This window comes from Indicator indicator, chromosome 13, assembly GCF_027791375.1.
Source record: "Indicator indicator isolate 239-I01 chromosome 13, UM_Iind_1.1, whole genome shotgun sequence".
In the NCBI taxonomy this organism is placed as follows: Eukaryota; Metazoa; Chordata; class Aves; order Piciformes; family Indicatoridae; genus Indicator; species Indicator indicator.
The window spans coordinates 22,087,620-22,115,447 of NC_072022.1; the positions used below are offsets into that span (position 1 = coordinate 22,087,620).

General features: G+C 39.7%; 1 protein-coding gene across 1 annotated transcript in view; it reads right to left on the bottom strand.

Moving 5' to 3' along the window:
- USP13 (ubiquitin specific peptidase 13) overlaps positions 1 to 27,828 on the bottom strand; it is a 50,277-nt gene that overhangs the window by 1,598 nt on the left and 20,851 nt on the right. The window contains exons 4-19 of the mRNA XM_054385915.1: positions 24,129 to 24,250; positions 23,563 to 23,705; positions 23,184 to 23,368; positions 18,808 to 18,902; positions 17,129 to 17,316; positions 15,656 to 15,727; positions 15,301 to 15,394; positions 10,765 to 10,890; positions 9,279 to 9,432; positions 7,363 to 7,537; positions 5,248 to 5,336; positions 4,795 to 4,917; positions 3,533 to 3,559; positions 2,706 to 2,849; positions 1,582 to 1,748; positions 906 to 1,068 (exon numbers count right to left, since the gene is read on the bottom strand). Of these exons, the coding sequence (XP_054241890.1) occupies positions 906 to 1,068; positions 1,582 to 1,748; positions 2,706 to 2,849; positions 3,533 to 3,559; positions 4,795 to 4,917; positions 5,248 to 5,336; positions 7,363 to 7,537; positions 9,279 to 9,432; positions 10,765 to 10,890; positions 15,301 to 15,394; positions 15,656 to 15,727; positions 17,129 to 17,316; positions 18,808 to 18,902; positions 23,184 to 23,368; positions 23,563 to 23,705; positions 24,129 to 24,250 (2,067 nt within the window). The remainder of the gene's footprint in view (positions 1 to 905; positions 1,069 to 1,581; positions 1,749 to 2,705; positions 2,850 to 3,532; positions 3,560 to 4,794; positions 4,918 to 5,247; positions 5,337 to 7,362; positions 7,538 to 9,278; positions 9,433 to 10,764; positions 10,891 to 15,300; positions 15,395 to 15,655; positions 15,728 to 17,128; positions 17,317 to 18,807; positions 18,903 to 23,183; positions 23,369 to 23,562; positions 23,706 to 24,128; positions 24,251 to 27,828) is intronic.

The window sequence follows — 27,828 nt, forward strand, 5'->3', positions numbered from 1 at the left end:
TTTAACCTAAGACAATCAATGTTTCCCAAGTCTCCAAAAGACTTCAGATTGGTCTTTATAATGGTAGAAACAAAGAAATTAATGTTCTTATGTAATAACAGCAACCACAGAAACAAAAGTCGAATCAGCTGTTAATATTTTTTTAATGACATTACCGTCAAGATGAGAGGTATAAATTCAGAACATACCACAGTTATCAGAAATGGTTACTAAAGACCTTTCAAAAATGTTATGTGATATCCTTATTTTAGAACCACTAGTGCTTTTACACTTAAAAATAGGTTCTTTGCCTACTTCACAACTTTCACTGCTGTCCATGAGCTCCATCTTGTGGTTTATTTTGCAGCAGTATAAGTGAGGCTCTCCAAATAAAAAAGTAATAATATTAAAAGAAGATAGCAAAGCAGTACATGCAGCACATCAACCATACCTGCCATATTGCCATATTTAGAATAAGGAACTTGGTTGAAGATGTTATCAAATCTCCCATCAGACCACAGGAGGACAGACACTCAGGTGGTCTGTATCAGCAGCATTATTGTTAGGATGCTCAGCCTCTGAGGATTTAAACATTCTAGTTTTGCTTTGTCTTTTTATCTTACAGCAACAACAGGGCAAGTAAAGCTAGGCCAGGAGAGACTTACATGCTGTGGCAACAGGAAACTTAAGACTCAGGTTACTCAGCGAGTCCAGGGAAAGTGTTTTCTCAGCAAACACAGCCCACAGAACTTAGCAGCCTCACAGAGATGGAGCCAGCCCCAAAAGCAAGATCAGAAATAAATTGCCTGGGTCACATAAATTGCTGTACCCATAAACCCACGATAGATACTTTCAAAACAGAAAGGAGTTCTGTGAATGGTGTAGGTGTAACAACATGACAGCCAGTTGTAAGCTGAAGAACTTACTTCCAGACCCATCTTTGATCCTGGGTCCCTCTGACCCTGTCTCTGCAAGGATGTTGGCATTAGCGTTGTTCTCCATATCCACCAGGTCCAAAGCAGGCTCGCTTTCCTCTTCGAGTTCAGGGTGGCTGAAGATCCATTCCAGCGCACGCTCCAAATTATTGTTCTGGAAGTCCACCAAGCAAAAGAACAGCCTTCAATACATTCTCTCATACCCTGCTACCATTCATCAGTTGCAGGGCAAGGATCATGTCTGACAGCACTTAAAACTTGTGCAAAACACATAATCTACCTCCATGGAAAATAGCACTCAACAAGTACTCTGCAGAAGCTTAACAGATGGGACAGAAATCCTCCCACAACTAATCCCCATGGCCCTCAAGTTCTTATCTTGAAGATGCACAGCCTTTAGGCATCCAGGTTGTTTCTCAACAGATGGTAAAAGAAACTACATTTTCCTCACATTCCTCCGCATTTAAACATTAATGTGAAACACACAAACCACCTTCCCCACTTCAACCCAGACAAATCAGGCATCCCATGCTTTGCCAGAATATTCTGTCTGCATCACCCAACTGGATTTCTATATGCATGTTTCAAAGGTATCTGAGCATGCACAGGTACAAAGCACGTAACACAAAACAAAACCCAAGCACTACCATTAACACAAGGAACTCACTGTTGCTTTCAGGGCTTGAATTGCTAGATTTCTCTGGAAGCCCATGGAAACGATAATCGCAACAGTCTCTTCAGGAGGTTGGTTATCTAGCCCAACAGCTCCAAATGCACCTCCTGCACTGGAAGCAACTTCTCCAAATGCTGGTATGACCAGTGGCTCAGCAAAATCTGGAACAAGCAAACATCTATCAGTTCTTTCTTTTACCCCAGAAAACTGGAAAGTCAACAACAAACCAAAACCAAACAGGACCTCAAAAGCAGTACTGCAACCAATGTACATTCATTTTGCTGGCCTAGCTGGGACTTAAAAACAACAGGAACATGCACATTACAAAATATCTATGTGGATAAACTTGTACAGAGTAGGCTGGAACAACTTGACACATCAGAGACGTGAAACAGCTGCAAGTAGCAAAGATTGGTATGGAAGCAATGACACCAGAATAGTAGACAACCTAGCTCAAACACGTGTAGATGTAAAATGAATTGATTCCATAACTGAAATATGTCATCTAAGCCCAAGTGAAACTCATTCCCCAGTTACACAAGCAACACAAAAGCCCACAGGGAAGTGCAAACAACCAACTCTGGAGTATCCTGGCAAGGGAGTGCTCAGGCATACTCAGCGCTGAGTCATGAGTCCAGACTTTGCACAGATAAAACAAAAAGTGGAGAACATCTAGCAGCCCCATCCACCAGTAGACAGCCCAAGTTTCAAGTACAGCATGAGTGCCCTAGCCTGAGCTAGAGAAGGCTGATATGTAAGAAAAGCATCTGGACCACAGGATTCTTTGTACTTACACTTGATCACAAGTCAGCTTCCCCCTTAGCAGCATGGACCTAGCCAAAGGGTGGAAAACAGAGAGCTGGTCCACACCATCAGTGAGTACAGAAGAGTGTGCTTCTGGTGTAACTTAGGCTTATTGTCATCTTCTAGGCAGAAGATGCCATGTAATGGTCAAGGTCTGCATATCCTAAAGGCAGCTTAGGAAAACTCTCTCACACCTCCAGATTTCCTGGGATGGGGAAGGGGGGCATTGTTTCTTCGTCAGACATAAATTCTCTACTGACTGCCACACTACACAACCAGAAATTGAGTTTAGCTTACACCTTCCAGTCACTGACCTGGTTCTTCCATGTGTGCAATGATCCAGTTGAAAGCAACTTCAGCACCCAAGTTGCCTGTATAGTAGACAGCTTTCCGACACGCTTCCAAAGGGAAACCCATCTCTGCCAGCTGCATAACTGAAGAGTCATCAATATCTAGAGCTGCAAGAAAGGACCTTCTAAAATATCCATTGCATTGTATTTCTTATTGTTGTTCAAGGTGCCATATATTATGACACATATTGCTTTGAGTTGTTTTAGTATTCCAATGAGCATGGGTTTATTGTAAAACAGCCTTGTACAAAGCATTATAGTACTTGTTACAGATTACTGGTAATCTTTTGTCTCAATGATCTACATAGATCCTTAAACCTTGATGAATTCCAAAAGGACTTCCTTTTTGAAAAAACCTACCACTGAATTTCAAGATGTGAAGAAGTTAGGAGTTGAAATTAGCTAGAGATGACTGCCAAAAGCAATCACATCTCTTAAAGGCAGGATCTTGCAGGTGAAAGAAGCAGCAGCTGCTGCATCTTGCAGTCTCCAGTTGAGATCAGAGTCCAGGAAGAGCAAGGGTCAAGCAGCTCTACCCCTCCACATCCTGCTCATGAGCAGCAGATAGACTAGCAACTCATATTCCAGCTACTCTGATGCTACTACAGACTACTAAAGAGTCTTGCACATCCAGAAGTAAACATTGAACAAGTACAGAAATCAGCTGTTCTTTGGAAGCATGCAGGACAATACTTCATGCGCCACTGAGGACAGAGAAGCCATCAGCTGAGCAAAAAGCACAACAGTTTAAGCAGCTGAAATAACCAGTCTCAGAACAATGAGATACGTACCCTCCACAAAATGGCTTGCCATATGATCTGAAAAGGTAAGAAAAGAAATAAACAGGGAAAAAGACTTGTGAGAATGCTAAGTTGATACATATGGGAGAAACAATTCCATAAAGTCATAGAAACATTTGATTCATACAGGCAGAGCATGTTCATCCTTACATTCCTGATGTTTTTTGCCACAACTTAGATCAGGGATGTTCCTACCCAGTAATTTCCCTAACATGACTCTGAGCAAAGTGTTACTGGTATTATAAACCAGTAGGAAATAGAGCTGATGTCTGACCTAAACCAACTTAAGCCCAAACCTGTTTTGTCATGAAGTACCATCCCCTATATATTTATGCTGAAATTAGATCAGTCCATTCAGCAGAGGATAAAAAAAGAATAGGCCTTTGTAAGGAACTTATGGATAAGGGGGAACTGACTACTTTATCACCAAGTTCTAGACAACATTTAGTCCAGAAGTGTTCAAAAGACAACATGCAATTTAGTAACACCTCTTATGCAAACATAAGAAGTGAGCAGATTAATGCTCTACCCAACTTGTGACACCTGTGTTCTGACACCTACTAGTGTAGGGGTCTGAGAGCAAATCCTTTCCACCAGGCTCTGGGAAGGGCAGTTACTCCACTCATGAACATGCACTGTCAATGAACAGACCACAGATGCTATCCACATGTACCTAACCTTCATGAATGTAAGGCCATCACACACTTCTCTATCCACTTAAGTCCTAGATACCAATCAATATTCAATAAGGTTGAGGACATCCTCCTCAGGTAAGGATAATCATCCATGTACATGCAAGACATGGAACAATACTGCTGGTAAAGATGAAGAGATCATAAAGCAACACAAGCTGCTCCACCAAGCAGCATTACACTGCTTGCAAAAGAGGCAACCACCACACAGAAGGGTAAGTACAGGCCAGTAAAGCAAGTGTAACAATCTATTGCACAAAATATGATGTCTGTCTTTGGCCACAGCAATTTCATAAAAATTATATTATATAGTTATATCAGAGCAAAGACATCAATCATAAACCCTAGAAACATCAAAGCAGAAAAGCTGAAAGAGTTAGGGTTGTCTACTGGAGAGGTATAGAAAGGCTGTGGGGCGTTGTAACAGTCTTCAGTTACAGCAGCACAGAACTGCCTTTTAGTTCATAGCTCCAAAAGGTGAAGATCAAAGGGATCTATAATTGTGTGTGCTAGAGGGAAAGGGAAATACAGCAGAGGATCAGGAGTGAAGTCAGTAAATACCTTTTGGGTCATCGGGAATGATAATGGGAGGACCAATGTCTGGAAGTTCTTCTTCTCCTGGCTGGAGACCCCTGGCCCGAAGGTGGCTGATGTCTAGGAAATCTGGCATGTCTATAGAAACATCTACAAAAGCAGAGAAACAGGCTAATAAATCCAGCAAAATGACCTCATGCTGAAACCTACCCCTTCAGAGAGGGGCCTCTGGTTCTCAAGGTACAAACACAGTCAGGACTCTCCTTCTGAAAACAGTTATTTGAAAAAATCTGGATCACTAAAGCACTATTTTAACACTGCAGACCTGATGGATTGGTTTGTCATAAACAAAAAGAAGACTCAACTAGGATCTTCACAGTATAAACTTGACAGTTAAGTCAGGTGCTCATTATAACCATTCCTACATAGACCTTATAGATTATCTTGGATAGAATGAGAAAAAGTATAAAAGGCACATACCAAGCTTTTTGGGTATCCAGTCAAGGCCGAAGGTGAATTTCTTTATTTGCACCACTAAGTACTCAGGAAACGAAGCAAAACGAGAAGTCCTGGGAAGCACAAGGAATACAATGCATGGAAATAGGCATTACAAGCAGCATAGATTTCAATACCTCATATTCCCTGAGATGAGTGATTTTAACCCTAAGTGAGATCAGCAGTGATGGATTTTATAAACATATATTTCACAAAAAGGTTTAAATCCAGTGGAGATTTATGGTAGTAGTTCTCTATGCATTCATACCCTGAGTGTCGGCACAAACCCTTGCAGACAACTCAGCTTGTAGGAAAATTCTACCAAACAACTGCAGGTAATATTAAACTTGCTTACTCAAAAGTTATCCTGAAGCTGAATGTCAGGAGATAGATTTTGGATGACATATTGGCTACACCCTCAGGGCATGGACTGAACATCTTGGACAGAATGGAGTAATGATTAAACCATCTAGCAACAGTAGTGTTGCCCTTGAAGTATGATGGGCATATCATGATACATATCATAATCATAAAAAGCATTTCATTAAGCAAAGATGAAAATACAAAAGCTATCATTTATAGTCTTTCACATAGAAGTGCTCTGTAAAAAAACCCTGTATGATAGTATTTATCAGGATGACTCTTGATACAAAGGGATCCCTGATATTTGCCCATTTAGTGAAAAGTTAAACACAGTGTAACATTGTGTGTACCACCATTCTCCTTCTCCATGCTCCCCATTTTCCCCTGCATCCTTCCCTTTATCTGCCATTCACACATACTACCCTTCCTTCTAATTCACCTAATTCTGGGTAAATCACAGTAAGTACATAATTAAATATAAGGCCTTCCCCATCATACTTTAAATTACTTTCTAAATTCTTATTAGCACCACCTTGTAATTTTAGTAACTTTATCATTTGCAGCACAAAACTTTTGAATTTTAAATAGCAAATTGCTTTTCACCTTTCAATGCTTTTATAGACCTAGGGAATGAAGAACAGATAAATTACAAATGAATCCTGGATCTATTTAAAGACTTGAATGATCTTCAAACTTGTTCACAGTTAATACAAAACCCCCTCAGATTTCTGCTGCATTTTTCTCCACCATGTGCCCTTCTCTCCCAATTTCCAATACAATGTCAGAGAAACTGTATGCTAAGACAGCAATGAGTCATTGATATGTTAAGTGATCTAAAATTAGAAGGTAACTAGCCACAGCAAACAAGTTGCAGAGGCCAATTTTCAACCACTTCTTGCTGCTGACATAAAAATAGAACGGGATAAGAGACTAGCTCTTGTTCTCAGCAAGAAATACTGCCCCTGAAAATATTTCTGATCTCTACCTGCCATTCTGTTTCTCCTCAATGCCTGTTGGTTTTTTTTTTTTACTCTCCAGTTGTTCTTGGTTCTTTCATCTATCTGATTATAAACACTTGATATGAGTTCCTTCTTTCAGCTTTCCATCTTGTACTGTGGCCCCCGTGTAAATGACAGCAAACTTAACAGATGCAACCAAACACTGTAGCATATGAAAGATGATGGGTTGAAATCCAGACACAAACAATAAATAACATAAAACATAACAACATAGTAAAGAGTTTCCAGCATAGCACTTCAGAAATGCAAAACCTTCTGTCTAAAGAACTTTCTCACAGTAGACACACTTTGCTTCACCCTGTTTTGTTGCCACAGAAGGCCCTTCAGCATTTTTAGTCAAACGAAGATATCAAGAGACTAAGCACAGAGATCCAGACTATATTTTTCACCACACAGTACAGAGTACAGAGTTCTATCACTAGTTGATACACAGGATCCATTTTTTAACAGACAATTAAGCTTTAAGCACCTAAATTTCAAGCGTTTAGCAATCAGACTGCATCTTGAAGTTTGACAGTTGAGACTCACTTATTTTCTGCTCAATGGGTCATTACAACTGCCATCAGGCTCAATCTACACATTATATTTATCAGCCCCATACTAACACACCACCAAAGCACATTCTGCCTTTGTTTCTTTCTGCATCACAGCCAGATAGTAAGATAACCACAGAGTGCTACCATGTAGGCTTTTAATAAGCAGCCAGGCACACACTTACTTAACTCCTGCAGATTTTGCTTGAAGGGCACTGCTCCAGAAGTCCTCTACGTTGCTGGGTTCAGAAAAGGCCTGCAGACATGCACTAAATGGGATCTTGGCACGGACAAGCTCCGGTGGTGGTCTTCCTGCAGCTTCTGCTTCTCGCCTCTTCAATTCATAGGCAATTAATTCATCTAAGAAGCACACGTGACACCAAAAGCTAAATAAATATTGTCATGGTTATGATGTCCCTCACTGGTCTCATTTTTGAAAGTTTCAGAATTGCTGTAACTTACTTATCAAGAAAATTTTTACATGGCTTTAAGTAGACAGCAAATCTATTTGTCTGCACTGGGGTCAGGAGCTACAGTTATGATTCCATCTCTTCTTTGAATGTTTCTCCTTGTGGTGAAAACACAGAACTGGAATTACTGGGCAACAGGCAATTAAAACCTTGCCACGACTGCCAGAATCCTGCTACTATTAACACCAGCTACCCACTTATCAGCTCAATCTGACTTTCTAGATATGATCTGGAAAGAGTTCTGACATGGGCAACTCATGCAGCACCACATAGTAAATTAATAAACTAATAGAATTCCTGAGCCATTCCCTGGAAAAAAGCATACTGTTTTCTAAGCAATAGAATCATCACTGAAACTGATGAACAAAGACAGTGAAGTTTTCCAAAATGTAAATTTTCAATTCAAAATGGTCTTTTTAAAATATATTGTCCGTTTCAAGGAGCTGTTGGGTTGGGTGAAAAGCAGCAGCTGGAATTCCCTATCTCGTGTTATTTCAAAGGATCTGATCAAATAATCAGAATAGTTGTTTCTGGCTTTAAAACATTTTAAATTTGACATCATGTAAGAATCACATCCCCCTTCTAGTGTTCCTGTGATGTTCCCTTCACTTTCACCTCAAACATTTATTATGCTAGTTCTCAAGACTCTTCACCTCTGATAGCAGGACCAAGCAAGGTTAGTAACTCATTCCTGCTTCCAGGTCTTCCAGCCTCCTCAATCATTTTCTCCTTTGAAAACAAGAATGCTTTCTCAGGCACCTCACATGCCTGAAAAAGTCACTCCTGTATATTAAATCAATATCCAGCACTTTATTCTTCTTCCCTCCTCTCTTAAGCTCCAGGGTATCCAAGTTGTGCATTTTGGTTTTACAGATGGCAAACTATCTTGTACTCTATTACCACATTAGATATTGTAACCTGCTGCTAACAATTTGTGTGGTTATTGTGTTGTTTTTCTGTTCGTATGTTTTTTGGTTTGTTCTGGGGTTTTTGTTTCTTTGTTTGGGTTTTTTTGTTGTTGGGGTTTTTTAAATTGTTTATTTTTCTGGGTGTGTTTGTTTTACAAGATATGCATTAGCTAGTATGTTCAGTACCTTTTCTAGAATTAAGAATTTTTTTCACATATTGGTTCCCTGTTCCAGCCAAAGAAAATCCAATCTAATGGGAATCTTTGGACACACATACATGAAAAAACAATCTATGGTAGCTCATTTGTACTACAAATGGTTTGGCAAATCCCTGGGTCAAATTCAGGTCTAGGTTTTAAATAAAAATTTTTTAACATCTTTATCATACAAAATGCTACCAGTCTTGGTGGTATGTTGCTGAGTGGTGACACTTAATGGGAAGAAATCTATCAGAAAACTTGCCAAGGGTGTCCAGGTAGAATGCTTCTTCCATAAAACATAAGCAGGATGGTAAAAAGCCAGAAAGTGATGTGTGCTTAAAATCTCCTTTAAAGAAAACCAGACCAAGTAACTTTTCCCATGATCAGTTCACTGGTTTGATTTGCCACATGGCCTTGAACCATTCTATCCATATAAAAAGACCACATAAGGGTAAGAACTTCATTCCCTCATGGTTGAGAGAGTCACCAGAAGGCCAGTGAAGAGACTAATGCCTGTCTTTACCTTTGTTAGTTGCTGCCTCCATGGCAACAGGTAACTGCATGATGTAGTCTACCCTCTCTGTGTAGCGGACCTTTCTGGACTGGCAGCATTGTGTGCGTTCTTCCACCAGGAACCGGAAAACGTCACTAGGGTTTTCTGAACCTACAGGATTCCTCTGAAAGGAGCATCAGAACCAATCGTTAAAAATGACCAAAGAATCCAAAGGCTGATGGTCATTTTATGGCAAGCACAGAGACACCAATCTTGCTCCCAGATCTGGCAGCTCAGCTCGCATTGTATTGCATGCAGAACTCTTGCACCCACAGAGAGTCCTGCTGAAGCCCACAACATACAAAGCACATAGTAACTTGCAAAGTATGTAGCTAGTGAATTCAACTGAATCAAGGTGAACAGAAGAAGGTAGAAAGGTGGCAGGCTACAACGCCATGGCAGGGAGGGGTGGAACTAGATGATCTCCAAGGTCCCTTTCAAATCAAACCATTCTAAGATTCTATAAAGACAGGTAAATAAAGTGGAGCATCCTTTCAGCAAATAGAATTGCTCCTACTACTCCAAATCTGCACCCAAAGAGAACAAGCAAATTGTAGTTCATTATCCAGATGGAGATGTCATACAAACAACATACCTCCTCTCTATGGTTCATGCTAATGTCTGTTATCAAGCAAAAAAACAGAAAAATGTCTTCTAACCACCCTCTTATTAGTACATGCATTTGGGGATGTGAAACATTATGCATGCAAATGTGAATAATTTCATGTAGAATAAACATCCTCTGTTCTTGGGGAAAAGGGGAAAGGATGCAGAAGGATGGACAAGAGATCCTTCCAATCAAAACTGCATGTATTTGAAAATTTCTTTTTCAGAAAGGCAGCATTAAAATTCACAGTAGTGATCCCTTTTACACTCAGCTTTGAGCTGGGGCTCAGTGGAACTAGCATTTTATCCAAAAATAGTTCAACTGACAAATAGTATCTTTGCTTCCAGCAAGGGAGTCCTTCCTCCCATAAAGGTTCAGTGATGCACAACTGGGATTTGTAAAAGAACTGGACATAGTAATTAGTTTGCTCCCAAAGATGATATAAATTTGGAATAATCATAATACCAAACTCATTAATACTCCAATGCAGACTTCAACATGGTAAACACATGGATAGCATGTAATCACAAACCAACAACAATTTAACAGGACAGTCACATGTTTATAAATCTGATAGCCTGTACAGTGAGCTTGACCTCTCTATATCTCTTGCAGTTAGCAGCAGCAGCATTGACCCTTTGTGTAGTCATGCAAGAGCCTGAAGCACAGAGAAAGGAGAACTAAAGAAACAAATGTTTCTAAACCAAAATGCATTTTAATTAGTGCCCTTTTTAACGTGTCCAAGGCTAAAAATAATATAAAAAAAAAAAAACACTCATGGAACAGTCCTACTCTCACTGTCTAATAATATAACCAGGGAAAAGAAGCAGTAATTCAGATTTTTCTCACCTCCACTAGATTTATAAGATGTAGGAAAAACTCCTGTGCGTCTTGTTGTCTATTAGAGGAAAATTCTGGGTGGCCTTTACTTATGAAAGCCTTAAACATTCGGGGAGAGATTCCATTGTGTTGAGGCTAAAAAAAAAAAAAAAAAAAAAAAAGAAAAGAAATCTTTTAGAAAAGGATTTTTATTAATTTCTGGATCAAATATTCCATAGTCACCCCACTAGATCCATCTATGGCCCATTTCTACCACCAGTGAAATGATAGTTTCAAATTCATCTGCTTTTCCATTTTATGAAAAACAGAAAGGGTCCCCTAATTTGGGGGGCTTTAAAATATGTTTTGACAGAGTTCTACAGCAATCTCTCTGATTTTCCTATGGTATTTGCAAATTAAAAGAGATTACTGAAGGACTGCTAAAGGTTAGTGATTTTCAGAAAGGCTGAAAGCCTGGACTGTTTTCTAACATTTGACATTCCTTTCAAATCTCTGTTCCACCTAGAAGTATGTGGCCATCGAAGCTCTTTGTATGTCAGCTAGCAGCTTTTCTCACAACCAAAGATCTCTACAGAATCATGCAAAGAACAACTGATGTGTGCTGTGTTTCCAGATGGGTTGTTATAAACAGACATGAATTTGCAGTTTGCAGGTGTTGGCCATAACATATTGCTTTTAGCCATTCAGTTACATCAACAGGAAACTACCAAGCTAAATTAGAAAACCTCTGCCTTCCAAAGGAGTCCTAGTTTTGACTTTCTCACCCTCTGTATCACTTTGATAAGGCTGCCCAACCATTCAAACTGCATTCTCAAGACAATACCAGCTATTATGTGTTTTAAGTAACAGTTTTGAAAGGGCCAGAATCTTTTACTCAGATATGCCCTCACCTTCCATGAGACCAAATTATCTTCAGCACAATTCAAGCAAAATGGTAGCCTTTAGGAAATGTCAGGGGCTGTTAAAAACTCAGCTAAATCTCACTCTTGATACAGTTGTGCTAGAGTACCAATATAAAAATAGAAAAAGCAGCATGAAATGGAAGGCACACAAAACACACACTAAAAGAGCAAAATTTTATTCACGGTTTCACCAGGGCAAGGCATTCCTAGAACCATTGAAATTGGAAACAGATTCTCGATTTTGATGCTTTTTCAACTTCTGGCAGTGCACCAGCAACCACATTAGGCTAAGATGCTCTTTAAAGGCTCTTGTAAAGCACATCTCAATATGGCTTGAACAAATAGATGTTCTAGGGATTTCTGAATCTTGGGTTATATATCACTTCAGTGTCCTCAGCTGCCCTTCATCAAAGCTAGGACTGTGAAGAGAAACACATAAACCAAACCAAATTACTATACACCACGCTTCTTTCTATGTCAGAAGCAAGAATGTGGCAAGGTGGCACATTTAACCTCATGCAAAATGCATCGAGTTTGGAATCAAGCCTTGTTTCCATCTAGACAATTCTCAGCCATTTGAAGAGAGAGAAGAAAAATATGCCATGTTTTAGAGAAGAGAATTGTATCTTGCCCTCTAAACCTTTTACATCTCAAGGACAAGGAAAATAACAGAAGAAATGGCAAAGCTTTAAAGAGAAAAATCAAGCCCTAGCTGATGACCTTTTAGGTTTTCAGCCTCTTTTAAATGTTAAAGTGGGTCTGAGAAAACTGGTGTCATTTCCAGACTAAACTCTTGTGGTGAAAATTTTTGGCTCCACAACACCACGAATATTTATGGAATACCCAGCATACTTTCTTTATCAACAGTTGCAAAACAGTTTGGTTAAATATAGACAGTGCTGGACTACTGCAGATCTCATACAAATGCTTTTACAGGCAACAACTCCCAAAAACTTTGGATGAATACCAAAGACCCAGAAAGCAAGAGAATATATCTGCATGGGGGGGAAGGAGGGGAGAGGAAGCAAAAGAATAAAAATAAAATTAATCATTTGTTTGATATGTACAAAGGAGCAGCACTTGAAAACACTGAAGGCCTAAAATCCTGTGCAATTGTGTCAGCACAACACTCTAGATGGCAAAATACTATCTGTATGTCTACCAGTATTATTGAGGAGAAGGCACCAAACCCAAAGAGCACCCCCAGACTGACAAAACAGACTTTTATGCCCACAGTGAGAGAATGGAGAAAATATCTGCAACTGATTTTTTTTCTCTGTCCTCAATACAACAAAGAACAAAAGCAATAAAAGCTGTTTCAAATCCTAATATGTGCTATGAATTGCTTGAAAAGGAAGTTACCTGATGCATGTAACTACAGCTTCATTAAAGTGAGCTTATGGACAACACTAGTCCTGTTAAATGCCAGTAGATGGCTACTACTATCATTAAAAAGTTCTCATTGCAAGTGGTGGCTGCTGGGCTAAACATGAAGGTGTGGCTTTATTCAAAGGGTCCAAGTCCCTGAACTTCCAGTACATTACTCTTTATTCATGTGCAGTGTTTAAGAAAGCAGGTCAGTCAGGATACAGCATTTCATGTGAGGAGTCTGTTGGAATCTGTTCCACTGCTCCCCAGTCACAGTGATGTGGAAACAAGTAGGATTCATTTGCTATTCCAGAAAAACGAATAGCTACTGAACAAAGCAATTACTCAGGAGACACAGGGCATTCAGATCATGCAAACTACTCTGTGCCAGATGCTCTTTGTCCAAAATCTCCTTGGTATTCTAATTCAGAAGGAAAAATTCCTATATGAGCAACTAATAGATGAAGGCAGAGCAAAATGCATATTTCCATGGAAATTATCCCCAAAATTCTGTGTCTGAAGTATGTGTGACTTCTACTGTGTCTAAAACTACAACCTGATATCAGAGTTCCTTTCTCATAAAGGCAGCTCTTTTCCACAGGCAGTATGTTCAATATCAGTTATTATCTGACCTTCCATTTCTAAATATTCCATCTGTGAAATTTGTGGTTTGACTTCACATGCTGCTCAGGGTCACAGTAACAGATGTTGACAGGGACACAAAGATATTCTAGGTCCATTTTTTTTCCAGAATCACTCTAAACAAGATGTTTAAAGGTAGATGGTTTGGATAGGAAAACAAACCAAAAATAACAGATTCTCTTGGGTAGATAAAATTGTCCCTATAACTAACATTTTGCTGTTAACAACTGTTAATTAGATAACTCTAAGGAAAATAAAGGCTATTCTAAAACCCCACAGTTTCAGCAGAAAGGCAAACTCTGGTCTAATCTTCTCACTCTCCAAAAGCTGATGGAAATTTACTCCAACTTACAAAAATAAACTTTGCCATCTCACCATTAAACTACTGATAGCTTTTCTTCTTTACAAAATCAAGCAAGAACAGGTGAAATCTGAACCAGTGAACCTTGTTAACACAAACAGATAAGTCAGGCCTTTGTCAGAAATTATCCTTAATGTTAAAACCAAAAGACTGTTGGACAAAGAATTCAAAGAGGCTCCCTGGTAACTGTGAGAATGAATGTATTCATAGCTGGATGAGGAAAAGTCACAGAGAGAAGAAGCACATCTGTGGATGTTAACAATGCCAATACATGCCTTCATGCTCTTTGCATCATTAAGAGAAACAAGCAAATTTCACATTGCAGAAGAACAAAAGGAGTATGATGATTACAGAACCAACAATACTGAGTTCTTAAAGATTCATACTAGCTATTTAGCTCATGATACTGTTTTACTGCAAAATTAATGCAAATTACAGAAAAAAATAAAAATACAATCTCCCACTCATAGCACTATAAGAGAGAATGAAATTCTGTCTTATATATACATGGGGAAAAAGGTTATTTCATCCTCCAGCTCCTCTTTTCTTTGTGTCTAATATGTTAACTATACACTCATTCCCTCCAGTGCACCTTTGTTCTGGAAATGCCTATTCTGAGAAAGCTGATTCCAAGGTCTTCTCCTCTCCTGACTAGTTATAAATCAGGATGTGCCCACTGTTCTCTCCAGGCTGTCCAGCAATTAGGGTTTCAATTTACATCCAAAACCACATATACTGTGGTGTTTCCAGGATAGATCCCACTGGCACAGGCATACTTCTTACTGGATTTCTGTACTATGAAATACTTTCAAGTCTCTGTGGACATGGCTCTGCCTCGTCCCTCTTTCATCTACATGAAAGCCTCTATCACCACTTAATCTTTCCTTACCTAGGCTTCTCCCAAAATCAGGTGGAATATTGTCAGACATTTCCTTTATACTTCTTTCTAAAATTTAAAGAGGATTTAGAATTTTGCTTCCAAACGCTCAAGACTCTCTAGAGAAGGTGTTGGGTTTTTTATTCCTCATAGAAGATAAAGTTCTATGAACATTTGCACTCATCACTGGAGCAGCAGAATACTTTATTAGCAGAACCAATGCTTTGCACAAATAGCCCCTGACTAATACGTTCCTGATGAGGACCCTGCACATTCCACCTTGCTAAGCATCCCATGCTTGATCCACACATGTGCTTCAATGCCCAGCACCTGTTCCCTTTTCTCAGGATATCACTTCTACCTAGTTACCAAGCTGTACAAACTTAGTCAAATACCTTGTGTTCTTCTTTCATCACCTGTTCAATAAGCTCAGATTTCACGGGTGGCTTAGAGTATTGGCCTGAAAGGAGGCCATGTCCCAATTTAGCCCTGTAGGGAAGAAAGTGGTGGGATGGAAACAAACATGTGAGAACAAGAGAAAAGAAGCATTTTTATTCCAAGCAAAAAGGTCAACTGTCTCTGAACCTCTGATGAAATATCATTACCTTCAACTAAGCAGGCAAGTCTTCCTATTCTCCCTTGTGCCGTATCTCATTTTCAAGCCCAAGCAGAGGTGTTCTTTTACCCTGCCATTAAATTATTTAGATTCTATATAGACTGACCAAGTAAATCATTGAGAAGTGAACTTACATCTGAGTGTTGAAATCTTGTGTTGGATCAAGAGGAGAGTAGTCAAATATTCGTGGAAGGTTTCCCACATACCTGGACAGCAAGGACAAAGCAGAAACTTTCAAATATTGCAGCTAAATTTACTGAAAAATATCCTAACAAATTCTCAGTCATGACACATCATCAGGCTTCCTCTGTGCTAGCAAGTCAAATTTTGCAGTACAGCAATGACTTAGAAGCATTCACCAGCAGTAGCTATCATGGAAAAATGGAAAAGAAATTAAGAACTGGACATTTAAGTTTGGCTTAGAAGCATCTAACTATAAAGAATATAGTGGTGTTCATCTGGAATTTAAAATCCATTTCTCAATCTTGAAATAGCTTCAGGGTGATGTTGGTTCAGAGCTGAATTGAGAACCAATGTACTTCCTACACCAACTAACCAACACTGCCAAATAAATTTCAAATTTGTATCAGGATCAAAACATGTAAATAAATAAAATAAAATAAAAATTTAAGAAGTTTCTACTGAGTTTCTTCAGAGAAATAAATAAAATGGAGGTAGAAAAACAGGCACTTAATGAATCTACAGACTGTACTCCATATGGGTAACAAAGTCAACAAAAATGAGTTTTATTCCTCTTCTTCTCCAGAAGGCAATTGAACATGAAAACCTGTTGTAAAACCTAAAAGCCTTACTTCCAGGACACACACACACACACTACTACTGCTGTGGAATGACAGAGCATTTTGATTCTTGTTGCAAACCATAAACCTTTGGTATAAAGGACAGTCTATCAGTCAGGAATATTTCATATTCATATTCTGACTGGTCAGTTTTGATCAGTAAGGAATATTTCATACTCTTCTGTTGTTTTTTTGTCCTTTTGCCCTCTTAATTATTCAGTGGAAGAATATGATGGCACTATACTTTTCATGAAATATTTTTTATCTTTTTTTAGTAAGAATTTTAATTTAAAAATACTTCTGATAGTTTCCCTTTTCTTAGTCAGATCTGCATGCCAGATCTTTTAAGGGTCATTGCTTTTTACTACCATGGATTAATATTAACTTTTTTATCCCAGTACAGTTTTTTTGCACAGATGGCACTGGAGCAACAGAATGATTCCTTGCAGCTATATAATGGCATGGGCTGGGAGAAAAAAACCCTATTGTGATACTGATGATACCTAGATAAGAGATATGTACATATGCATACAAAAAAAGCACAGACAGAGCAATCAAGTTTACAAGGTAGCATGTGATTTCCTGCCACTGAAGCTAGGTGACTAAGTTCTGATTTCAAAGGCCGATTGAGTTTTGTGTTCCAACGTTTTCCAGAACAGAACAATACAATCATTAAATCCTCTAAGCAGCCACTGAACTAAGACTTGATTGTAGCTGAGACAAAAATTAAAACAGCATTTTTCTCAGACAAACAAGAGATTGAGGAATGTAGCAGCTAGTGGCAGGGACTAGTCTGAAGCTACTCACGCTCTTTGGAACTCTGGGATGCTGAAAATGGCTTGCATGACAGCATTGAGGTAGCAGCTATTTCCTAGGTTCTTCATGCCAGTGTATCCCGGGCCATACATGGGCTTGAGTTTCACGCCAGCTTCCTGAATCACTTCCCATTCAGAGACTCTTGGTTTTGTATCATTATCTCTGAGTCCATTCTCTGTCTGAAAGCAACAAAAATATCCTTATCTGTTTAACTATTATTTTGCTGCTATAATCATTGACATCAGCTTTGTGATCTATATTCTAGAAAAGAGCAAAACCAATGGGCAAAGGGAGGTAAAGCCTGCATGTAAAGGAGATCAGGGTCAGAAGGCTAGCATCGTATTCATCCAATGTATTTCTTAGCTCTTTAACAAGACCACTGGCTCTTGAGTGCTCCTAGTTGTGATCTCTGTCCCACATGGGAGCTTCACTTCTCAGAGCTAGGACCTCAAGATTCAGCATCAAAACACTGCATTTTTTTTCAGGTTTCATATTCCATTTGCAATGGCCAGGAATAGCTGCTGTTGTAGAAGCTGTTCCTAGCAAAGCAACTATGAGCAGAGCTGCAGATTCAGGAACTCTTCCTTTCTTTCAAGTGGGAAAAGCCAGAATCTGTGAGGCTGAATCTTCTCCCATCTATACCTCAGCTCACAGCTTGTAGGTACAGGTCACTACAGTGTCATTTACTGCTAGAGCTGCTCCATCACTTCACTAACAATTTTTCAGGTTAGTCTAAAGACCAGACGGCAAAACCTCTGCAACAGCCGAGAATAAGTTTTCAAGGTTGCTGAGTAAAACAGATTTTCCAGAAAGACTGATGGATGGAAGACACTTGTTATTAATGATATTGGCAAGGAAATTAATGAACAGAAAATATTATTGGTACCATGAATGTTTTGAAATTGCAGTTTAACTCTTCTAATTTTAGAGTTGTTATTAGTTTTCTCTCCACTTGGACAAGGAAATAACACTAAAGCGGTATCAGGTTTTAAATTTTCATCTTCAGTTCCTCAGATAGTGATACTAGGCTGCATGCTTGAGTTGAAAAAAGAACAAGCCACAAGACAAAAATCCCACCTGCCTTTATAACCATGTCTCATCCAAATCCTTACATCATTTAAACAGGACTGGAATCAATTTCCACTAAGATACAAATTATAGAAGAACTTCTTTACTAGTACAGACCCACAACATGTTCAGGAACAAGACTCTTCTTGCCTCAAGAAAGAACCTTTCAACCACTTTTTTTACTTATCTGTTCCTTATTTTTGTTAAAGATTTGTTTCAGATTTGTATTTGCTTGCACATGCAATAGGCTTCCCTTCACTCACTGTAATTAAATATTCTAGGCATTTTCTCTAACTGGCTGAGAATATTCATCTTGAAGGAAAATAGGACATAACACACAAGTGAAAAATGGAAACTAAAGGCCACAAAGAAACTCCCTTTCAGAGGGCAGCTTTCAGGTTTGAGAGGAATGAGTCATTCACCTCTGACCTCAGAAAATAAAACACTAATTTGCTGTCTGGATTTTACAAAACTAAATACTGGCGGAACAGTCTGAAGGAATCACAGAAATAGCCACTACAAGTATCATTCTTCTCCTGTTCTTCTTCCACCCCCCAACTAAAGAAACAATTAAACAATGAACTAAATAAAAGATTTCCTACCACTTGCATCTGCAGCATATCAATTCCAAAGTGTGCCAAATGCTTTGCTATATGCGGATCTAAAACCGGTTCCTCTTCATCAAAGGAATAGACATCTACAAAAGCAGAGAGAGACTGATGAGCTGTACTATCAAACCTTATCCCTTCTCTTTGTTTACCAACATAATATTCCCAAGACAGGACTGCCTATACAAGACACCTTATTCATACTCTCCAGGTGTGGATACGACCAGCAGAAAAATACGTATACATCCATATAGCTCAGGAAGTATCTTAAATGTTCTTGATGCATCATCACGAATTTGCATTTGTGATTCACAATACTAAAGCTAAAGAATATTTAGAGTGATCATAATATTCCACCCACACACAGAGAAAAAGTTTGTTGGCAATACAAGGAACAGGGCATGCCAGCTATGCGGCTAGTCTGCATTTTGAACACGGCAACAAGAGAGTCCGAATTTTTGTGGAGCTACTAGATACAGGCAGACAGATTAAAACTGGGAGCATATGGGGCCAACTGAATGCTGCCAATGCTATTTTATTTTCTAGTACAATTTAAGAAATCCACTTATGCTCTTTTCCCACAAAGATGCAGGGAGGACTAAGAAATTCTTTATTAGAAATAAATTGGACTTCCAATATTAATCTTCTGGTTAGGGAGAAATGCTGATTTCATAACTGAGGAGTCTTGTTTTATTATATGGGAAATCTAGATTTCAGTTCTGGCTCTAGAATGGGTCCTCTTAGCCTTAAGCCCATGAGCATGTTGGCAGGGCAAAGTTCAAAGTGTGGAGGGAAGCAATATGCCTGGTGATGGTTGAGAGGAAAAAAAAACAAACCATTTTTAGTGTTTACCAAGCAAGCCCTATACTGAAGCTGAGTCCAGAGCAGGTTTCACCTATTTGAACAAGTAACAATAAAGCTGCAGACATCATAAAAGGATGTGAGTGACATGACAGACGTATGAGCAGTCCTCCTGTCTTTCCAATGGTTTCTTCTTCTGTAGTGAATAACTGTTTACCTGATTTTGTTTCTGCTCGTAACAAAAATGCAGAATCCCTCTGCCCATCTGCCCACACTTCTTTCAGCCAAGTTTCCTTTATGCCTAGCAGTCTCTCACATATGACCAAATCTAAACTGACAGAGAAAACTTAAGACAGAATAAAGATGAAACAAACTCAGAAGAAAAGAGGAGGATGAAGACTGTTCACAGCACAAATACCACTTCTAAAAGGTCCCCACCCTGCCTTCTTCTGACAGCTACAGACCCTGGCTCTGACTCAGTCCATCATCCATGTAAGGCTTTAATAAAAAAGCAGACTCCTTGAAGTCTGCTAGTACCAAACTCACAATGAAATGACAGATTCAAGGTTAGTCAAGACCTGAAAAACCAAATGCAACTTTGAAAACTTACCAGCCCTATGAAAAACATTAACTCTCTCAAACCAGGGGACTGTGTTTTTGAGTTGTGCTGCCAGCTGCTGATTAGCCATCAAACCCTCTATTAACATTGGTCCTGATGACCTTTCTGGCATGCATGTGGCTGTAGTTGCCCATCTGCTGGAATTCCACTCTGTGGCAAGACATAACTGTTCATCCACGCACAAGAGATCACAACATTCCCATAGTCTTCCGGTGAGGTCACAGCACAGCCAAAGACCCTCTAAAGTTCAAACACCCAATGGAGTGAGGTTACACATCAACTGATCTTGGGTGACTGCTTTCAGTGTGGAAGCTTTGATTTTGTTTTTCCTCAGCTGTGCCAGCTGAAGAGACAGCAGCCATCTGGGAGTACTGACCCAGAGCAACAGAAATGGAACACAAAATGCATTAATCTTTTGCTCAAGCCCAGCTCTGGTGTCATATCCTTTAGTGTTTTCTGCTGTGTAGTCAACTTAAATTCATGGGAGAGAGAGAGAATTCACTTATTTAAAAAAAAAAAAAAAATCAAAGGCAGCACATCAAAGAAAGAATATGAGAGCTCCCAGACACAGATCTGTAGTGCTGTCATACAGACTCTGGTAGATAAGAATGTAGGCAAGCCAGCAAATGTGACACAGAATAGCTAGCATCATTAGAGTGACAAAGGGGAAGAAGGGAGAAATATAAAGGGGGAAAAAACTCCCAAAACTATCACAAAAAATTTAAGACAGACAACACAGAATATTATTAAACAGAGAATAATCATTACTGTTCACATTATGGTAAGAAAAGAAAAATGGCAATGCTACCTGTAGTTCGTCTTCTTCCACAGCTCAAGACTGGCATCTGTTCTTGCTGTGCAGACATCACTCCTTCCTACTTAAAGGGTAATGGGCAATGGCAACACTGTCCTTAAGAAACAAGTTGCACAGGATCCCCCAAAGAAGCACTTCACAGCTGCTGAGATTGGCATCCGCAAATCAACTAATTCAAATATCTGTCAGATAAGGCTTCCTACTACCAAACCATTACATTCCTCAAACCAGTTTCAAACACACACCCTCACAATGACTTGAAATTAAGTCTAATAACACTTTTTGAGAGGCAGCAGATCGTGCAGTCTGCCAAGTGGTACTCAACCCATTGAAGCAAGCAACTTTTCTGACTCATGCATCTTTATCCAAGGTCCAAGAGTAGAATATAGAAGTTTGGCTCAGTTTCTGCCCTGATCCCAGACCTGTTTGTTGACAGAACACTACAAAATAGGGCTAATGCCCCAGAAATCTTTCATCACGTATAAAGCATGGATTTCTCAAGGAAAGAAAAGTAGCTCTTCTCTACTCCCTCTGTGTACATGTAGGAAAAGTGGAATACTGGTACCCCTCTTTGTCTTTCTTACTGATGTGAGAAAGGACTAAGTTGTATCAGCAGAGGGACTAAGACTTATTACTCCTCTACCACCACCTCTTCATCTTCAGCCCATGGAAGCAGAAACTTTGCATCCCAATCAGCTGTAGAGCCTCTTTCCTGAAGCTCATCTGTCATCCAGCCCTATCAAGAGGTTATGATTGTCACTGCAGTACAAATCGGAGAGAGAATAATTACTGAAAAGGAAACAAGGAGGGCTGGGGAAGGTAAGTTTTCCATAGGGAAACCAAGTACACATCATTCAGAAGAACAAAGATCTGTGGAGAACAGCTGGTGCCCCTCATTCAGAGGGAAGGATGACAGCCCATCCTTCGCTATCCTAAAAGCCACATAAGAGATGAAGCAGCTTATCAGTGGGAGGCAGACGGACAGCAGCCAGAAGGAAACAAGTACTGCTGCTAAAGATAAGGAAGAAAAGAAAAATTGGGGAAAACCCCCCAAAAAACTAAATATTATTCTGTTTATTTTGTAAATGTAGTTGAAATCTACAGCTGGGCAAATCCTAACACCTTCAGTAATTGAGAGATTCAGATAGAAATCACTCAAGACCAAGCTCATGCAAGCAAATGATATTCCATCTGGGAGAGAAAAGAATAGACTTTGCTCAGTGTTTCTGTGGCACAGCTGTTTGACTACAGTCTGCTTTCCCTGACACTGAATAGGACTTAAAGATGAAAAACTCTCAATTGATGTGTGTTTAAAAAAGGGGCTGATCTAAAGAGATATTTCACCCACATGATCATAAGCACTAAAACCAAAATATAATCATTCTATGTTCTTCTGTTTTTTAATTCCTCCATACAGCTGCAGAAAAGGATCTTTCTTTAAGACTTTCAGCTTCTCAAGTTTTCACTCCTCCTAATCCTCACATACCATAATCCTCTCCACAGCAACACTGCAGAACATCACACTCTGAGAATATGCAAACAAGGATACAGGTATAGATTTTTTCCCCTCTCAAAATCATCAGGCATTTTACAAATGGGCATCGCAGCAGCCCCATGAAGATGAGTTTCCCCTTAGATTGAACAAAATGTTACCAAAATAACAAAGAGCAGCAGACTTTCCAGTATGATAAAAACCCCAAAATAATAACATGCTATTAAGAACAGACTTTTCTGACTTGAAAAATTATTGCCCTGTTATGTTTCTAGCTAGCATAAGACTGAACCATTTGTCCTAGCAAATGTAGCAGAACACAAAAAAAAAAAAAAAATCATGTTTCTCTGGATTCTGCTCTGAATTATTTCAAAATAATACCATTCTTCTATTACAAATCTGCTGTTTTACCAAAAAAAAAAAAAATTACACCAAATATAAAACAAGAGGAGAAGAGTAGATAAAAAAGGTAAGGACTTTCCCTGCACAGAGTATGTCATTCCCCAATCAAGATTCACAGGGTTTTCTTTCCATATCACTCTCTCAAACATTTGCACTGGAAGCACAAGCCCACTTGGTACTATATACCCACTGTCAATCTTACACAAAAGACAGCCCATCTCAGAACCTTCCAGGCGACTGACCTGCTCCATCAGGAGTGATGGTTCCCAGCTTCACTGCTAGGGGATACCCTGTCTCCTTGTAGTGCTCCATTGCATGTCCATTCCCCCCACTGCCATCAAAAAACCACCTTCCACACAGCACAGAACCATCTGTCAGGTTTAGCCACAGATTCTCCCGCAGGTCACATTTTGAGCATTTCCAACCACTGGAAGAGAAAATAGGAAGAAAGGACAGAAATAAGTAAGGCAGGACCCAGTCCTGTATTTCCAGTTGTGGTAGGTCAAACCAAACACAAACACCCAGCTTGGACTCATGCAAGATAATTGTTGGCTGAGTTGCTGTCTTTAGTTTGCTTACTCTGGAGTGTATTAGAGTCTACAATGCACAAATTGCCCTCACCTGGGGGGAATTCTAACACCATTGTCTAACTGGACAAGTGTTTTGGCATGTTTAGATGCTTGCAGCTCTTCTTCCCAGGAGTCAGGGTCCTGCTTCCTGTAGGGTGATTTGGCACTGAGGAACGCATCACAAGCTATCGTCACCTGGAAGACAAATGTATGTCAGTCAAAACCTAACATGATGCAGTGACTGGACAGAAGCTGGCATTCAGCCCACTGCTAACCACATAGAAAACTGGCTATCAGTGAGGCTATTTATATACTTAAATATTTATGCAATCTTATGGATTGAAGCTGTTATTATTTTAGCAGGACAATAAGCACAACGTGTACTATGAGACTTTCCCTGGGACAAACTGGTATCATAACAAGGGAGAGAATAGTAGAGGTAAAAGGAAATCCAAGAAACAATCCGAAAGCAGATTTTTTTTTTAATGACTGTCTCTGTTATAGCTAGTGAAGAAAAATCTGTGTAAAAACAAGGAACCATGTATAAGAAAACAAAACATCCTCTTGATAAAAACTGAAGGAGACAGCTCCTATTGTCACTTGTGCACACTCACTGACCAGTGCTGGTAACTCTTCTATATTGGGTAATGAGATTTCAAGGTGATCAGGAAATATAACAAGTTTTGCTTCATCTTCATATTCAAAGTCATCACTGTTGAGATCACTGTGTGTCTCTAGATCTGGAAAACAAGATGAGGAATGTTAAGAGTTTGTCCTGAGATCAAGATTCCTACGTTGTGGCAGGGATACCGCCTGAAGCATTGCTTGCCTGGCAGCAGCCTGCAAGTTGATACTGTCAGTAGTTTCTTTTGGCTAGAAACATTTGTGAACTCCTGATCTAAGCTGAAATCTGACCGCCTTGCAAGAGGATGTTATGAGGACCAAAATTTCCATCTTAACCTCATCCCCACTAACAGCTAATTTGGCCCCTCTCCAGTCAAGCAGTGCACTGTTGCAGACATTACATCCTTGGAAACAACTAAAACAAATTCAGCCCATTTTGGACAAAATTAGGATGTAATAGTGCTGTGCCTTTTACTCAGGATCTTGAAATGCTCAATATGGAGACCAGGTCACATTATTCATGCCCAAACTGCAGAGCAGGAATAACACACCTCTCTTTCAGACCCCCATATTTTCCAGATTGCAGACCTGGCTGAAACATGCTATGGCTTCCATCCATCCTGAATCTGTGGCCTTTCTTCTCATGAAGATGTCCGTAACTGGAAGTGTTCCCACATCTCATCCACAGTCTCAAATAATCACATCACATTATCTCTCTCTTGCTCCATTTCTGTAACCAGTACAACTACCTGTTTAAAAAGCACATAACTAATAAAGCTTTCCTTTGAAGACCAAGCCTTCCATAGTGCTTGTCTATACTTTTATTCCAGTGTAAGGATGACTTTTTTGCTTAAATATGAGCCTTGACGACGTAACATCAGCTAAAATGCTTGTCCAGAAGTAAGTGGATCCAGGGAGAAGGTAGAAGGGTATATAAGTAACTAAAGGACTACTGCTTTCATCTGTATCTTCAAGAAAAACATAATTATCCTATAGTGATAAGACCAAGTTAAAATCTTGCTCAATTCATTCTAGGGCAAGTGAAAAGGTTACAATCAAATATGCACATGTTGTGTCAGACATTTCACAGGATTCAACTGTAAGAATAGCCTGGGCAAGGATGGGATCTTCTGGATCCTTCTCCCACCTGGAGATGCTGGATTTGCCTGTATTCTGTTGTATCAGACAGTCACTGCCAGGACAAGGTTCAACTAAGAAAGAAGATGCATTACCAGTAGCTAAAGCTGGCTCTTTTTTTCCCCTCCAAGTACATGCATATGCTTAATGAGTCACTCAACGCTAGAGGAGCATTGGCAACAACCACTGCACCCTGGGAATGCCTGAAATCTCAAATGCATATATGGGAGAGAGGTGAGGTTGACAGACGCCAGATCCAGAAAACTAAGTTCTCCATTTATCCAGTTGGCAGTAACAGCCTGAACATCCTAAGTGATAAAACAAGTATCAAAAGATATTTTCACTTGACCTGGAAAGATCACCTTGAGAGGAACATAATTCAGTTTCAATTCAATTCTTGGCTCCCCTGCTGTACCAGCCACTCCTGAGGGGTGACAACACCCACAGTCAGTGACTTCCAGGATCATGACCTCTTTCTCAGCAGCAGTTAACAAAAGCCCCCTCTCATCAGCTGAATATAGACACAAAAGCAAGAACTACTTCTTACACTGAAAGAAAATACTCATTCATTACTAGTTCCACAAATCCCACTATTTTTCTAGCAATCCCTCCCCCTACTGCAGCATAATAGAGATAACCAGTAACCTTGCTTTACTCTGGGCTTCTTTCCCAGCTTTCCTGTGTTTTGATGAAAGAGTGGACCTCCACAGAAGCAGTCTTCAACAGTAAGTTCTTTTGCTCTACAAAGCCATGAAATGTAGTACCTCTGAACAACACATAGCAACACATCATAGAATTTTCACTTAATGCCAGAAATGTGATAGCGACCAGCACAGCAAACCCCAAAGTACTGACCACTTCCTAAATTTGATAAGTTCCTCAGAGAATATAAAAACTCAGTTTATATTCAGGCAGGTTTAAAGGTAGCAAACACCCCTTCCAGGGCCTGCAGTCACACACTTCACTCAGCCACCAGAGGGAACCTGAGGACAGCTTCCATTTGTGGCTGTTCTATGTCAACATGTGCAAGACTGGATGGTATTTTTAATTTCCTTGCAATACCCACATTAAATTTACAGCATTTACCCACTGCGCAGGAACAGCAATGGTACAGCTGCGTGAGTTCAAAATTCAGACACAGTTTAGCTCACTTCACAAGCCAGACAGCAACGACTTTACTGCTACCAACCTGACCTCCATTTGAACTAGTGATCCAGGGATGAAAGACTGAGTATCCTATTAGCAATCATCCCCTGCCATCTAAGGATTTCACACACTTAGGAGCATCAGCCTTTTGTGTGCAATGGATAGGGAAGGAAAGTTCCTTTTTACTTTCTCAGGCTTCATACCATTCAAGGTTACCAGAAAAGCAGAAAACGCTGTTCTGTCAGCATGGCATTCTGGATGTCTGACACAACGATACGGCAGCATCACACTTCCTATTTTAAAGAGACACACAGCTCCAGAGCAGTTCCAGGAGAAAACACAAGGATTTAACTGACAATTCAGCTTTTGAAGGTGACCATGTAAAGCTGGTATGCTTCCACTCCACACTCCTACTCCCTCTGAATAGGAATTAAAAGGACAATCAGTGCTTTTTTGGCAATTATCATTCTCAAGTTTCTCAAGATTCAGATGCAGAGTGGAAAGGACTTCTAAAGCCAGTTACTGAAATCCCTTGATGCAACAGATTGGTTTTGTTGACTGCCAGACAGACCCCTTAAAGATGTCCAGCTGAAATCCCCCAAATCATTACTCATTTTTAAATCTTGGCTTGTGTGTGCTGAGAGCCATAGTGGCTAAGTTCTGCAAGAAGTTCTACCTGCACTATATTTTCTGTGCCTGTGCCAGGGCCAGCATGGCTGGGAGAGCATGAGCACAGATATAATAAAAGCAGATGACTATTTCTTTAGAAGGCAGTGGAGGCCCACATTAAATGAGGGCAGAGGTTGACCTTGTAGCTATCAGGCATCATGTGCAGTCTGCAGGCAGGTTCAAATGTGGATTTTAAAACTAGTGCAGAATTTGAGAGAGGAGCCAGAAGTTCATATAGTTAAAAGTTACTCTAACACTGAAGGTGCTGGATTAAAAATGACTGTAACACTAAAGGCACTGGAAAGGATAAATTTTCAAGCACTGTATTAATACAAAGCTATTGCTTGGATGAGGACGTTCTTGCAAGATGCAGTATGAGCAGAAGCAGCTCTGGACAAAAAAGGGCTTACTCAGTTCTAAGACTAAGGCTCAAGATAGCAAATCATTTTGTAAAAGAGTTTAAAGAGCTGGTACCTTTATGGTGAATGTCCACATGACATTGTTCTCCTAGTGCACTAACAACTTTATGGTGTCTCTTCAGAGCCCCAGCTAAACATTGTCATCACTAAAACAAAGTGTTCATGCGTCATAAGTGCGCTGGGAGGCCAGGACAACAGGCAAAGCAAAATAACAGACACATTAAAACAGAGGCTCGACTGACCTTGTTATTTTTGGGCCAGTGGTCAGTAGAGTAAATTTATTCCAGCTCAGAAGCATCACTTCAGTGATGGTGACAAATGCA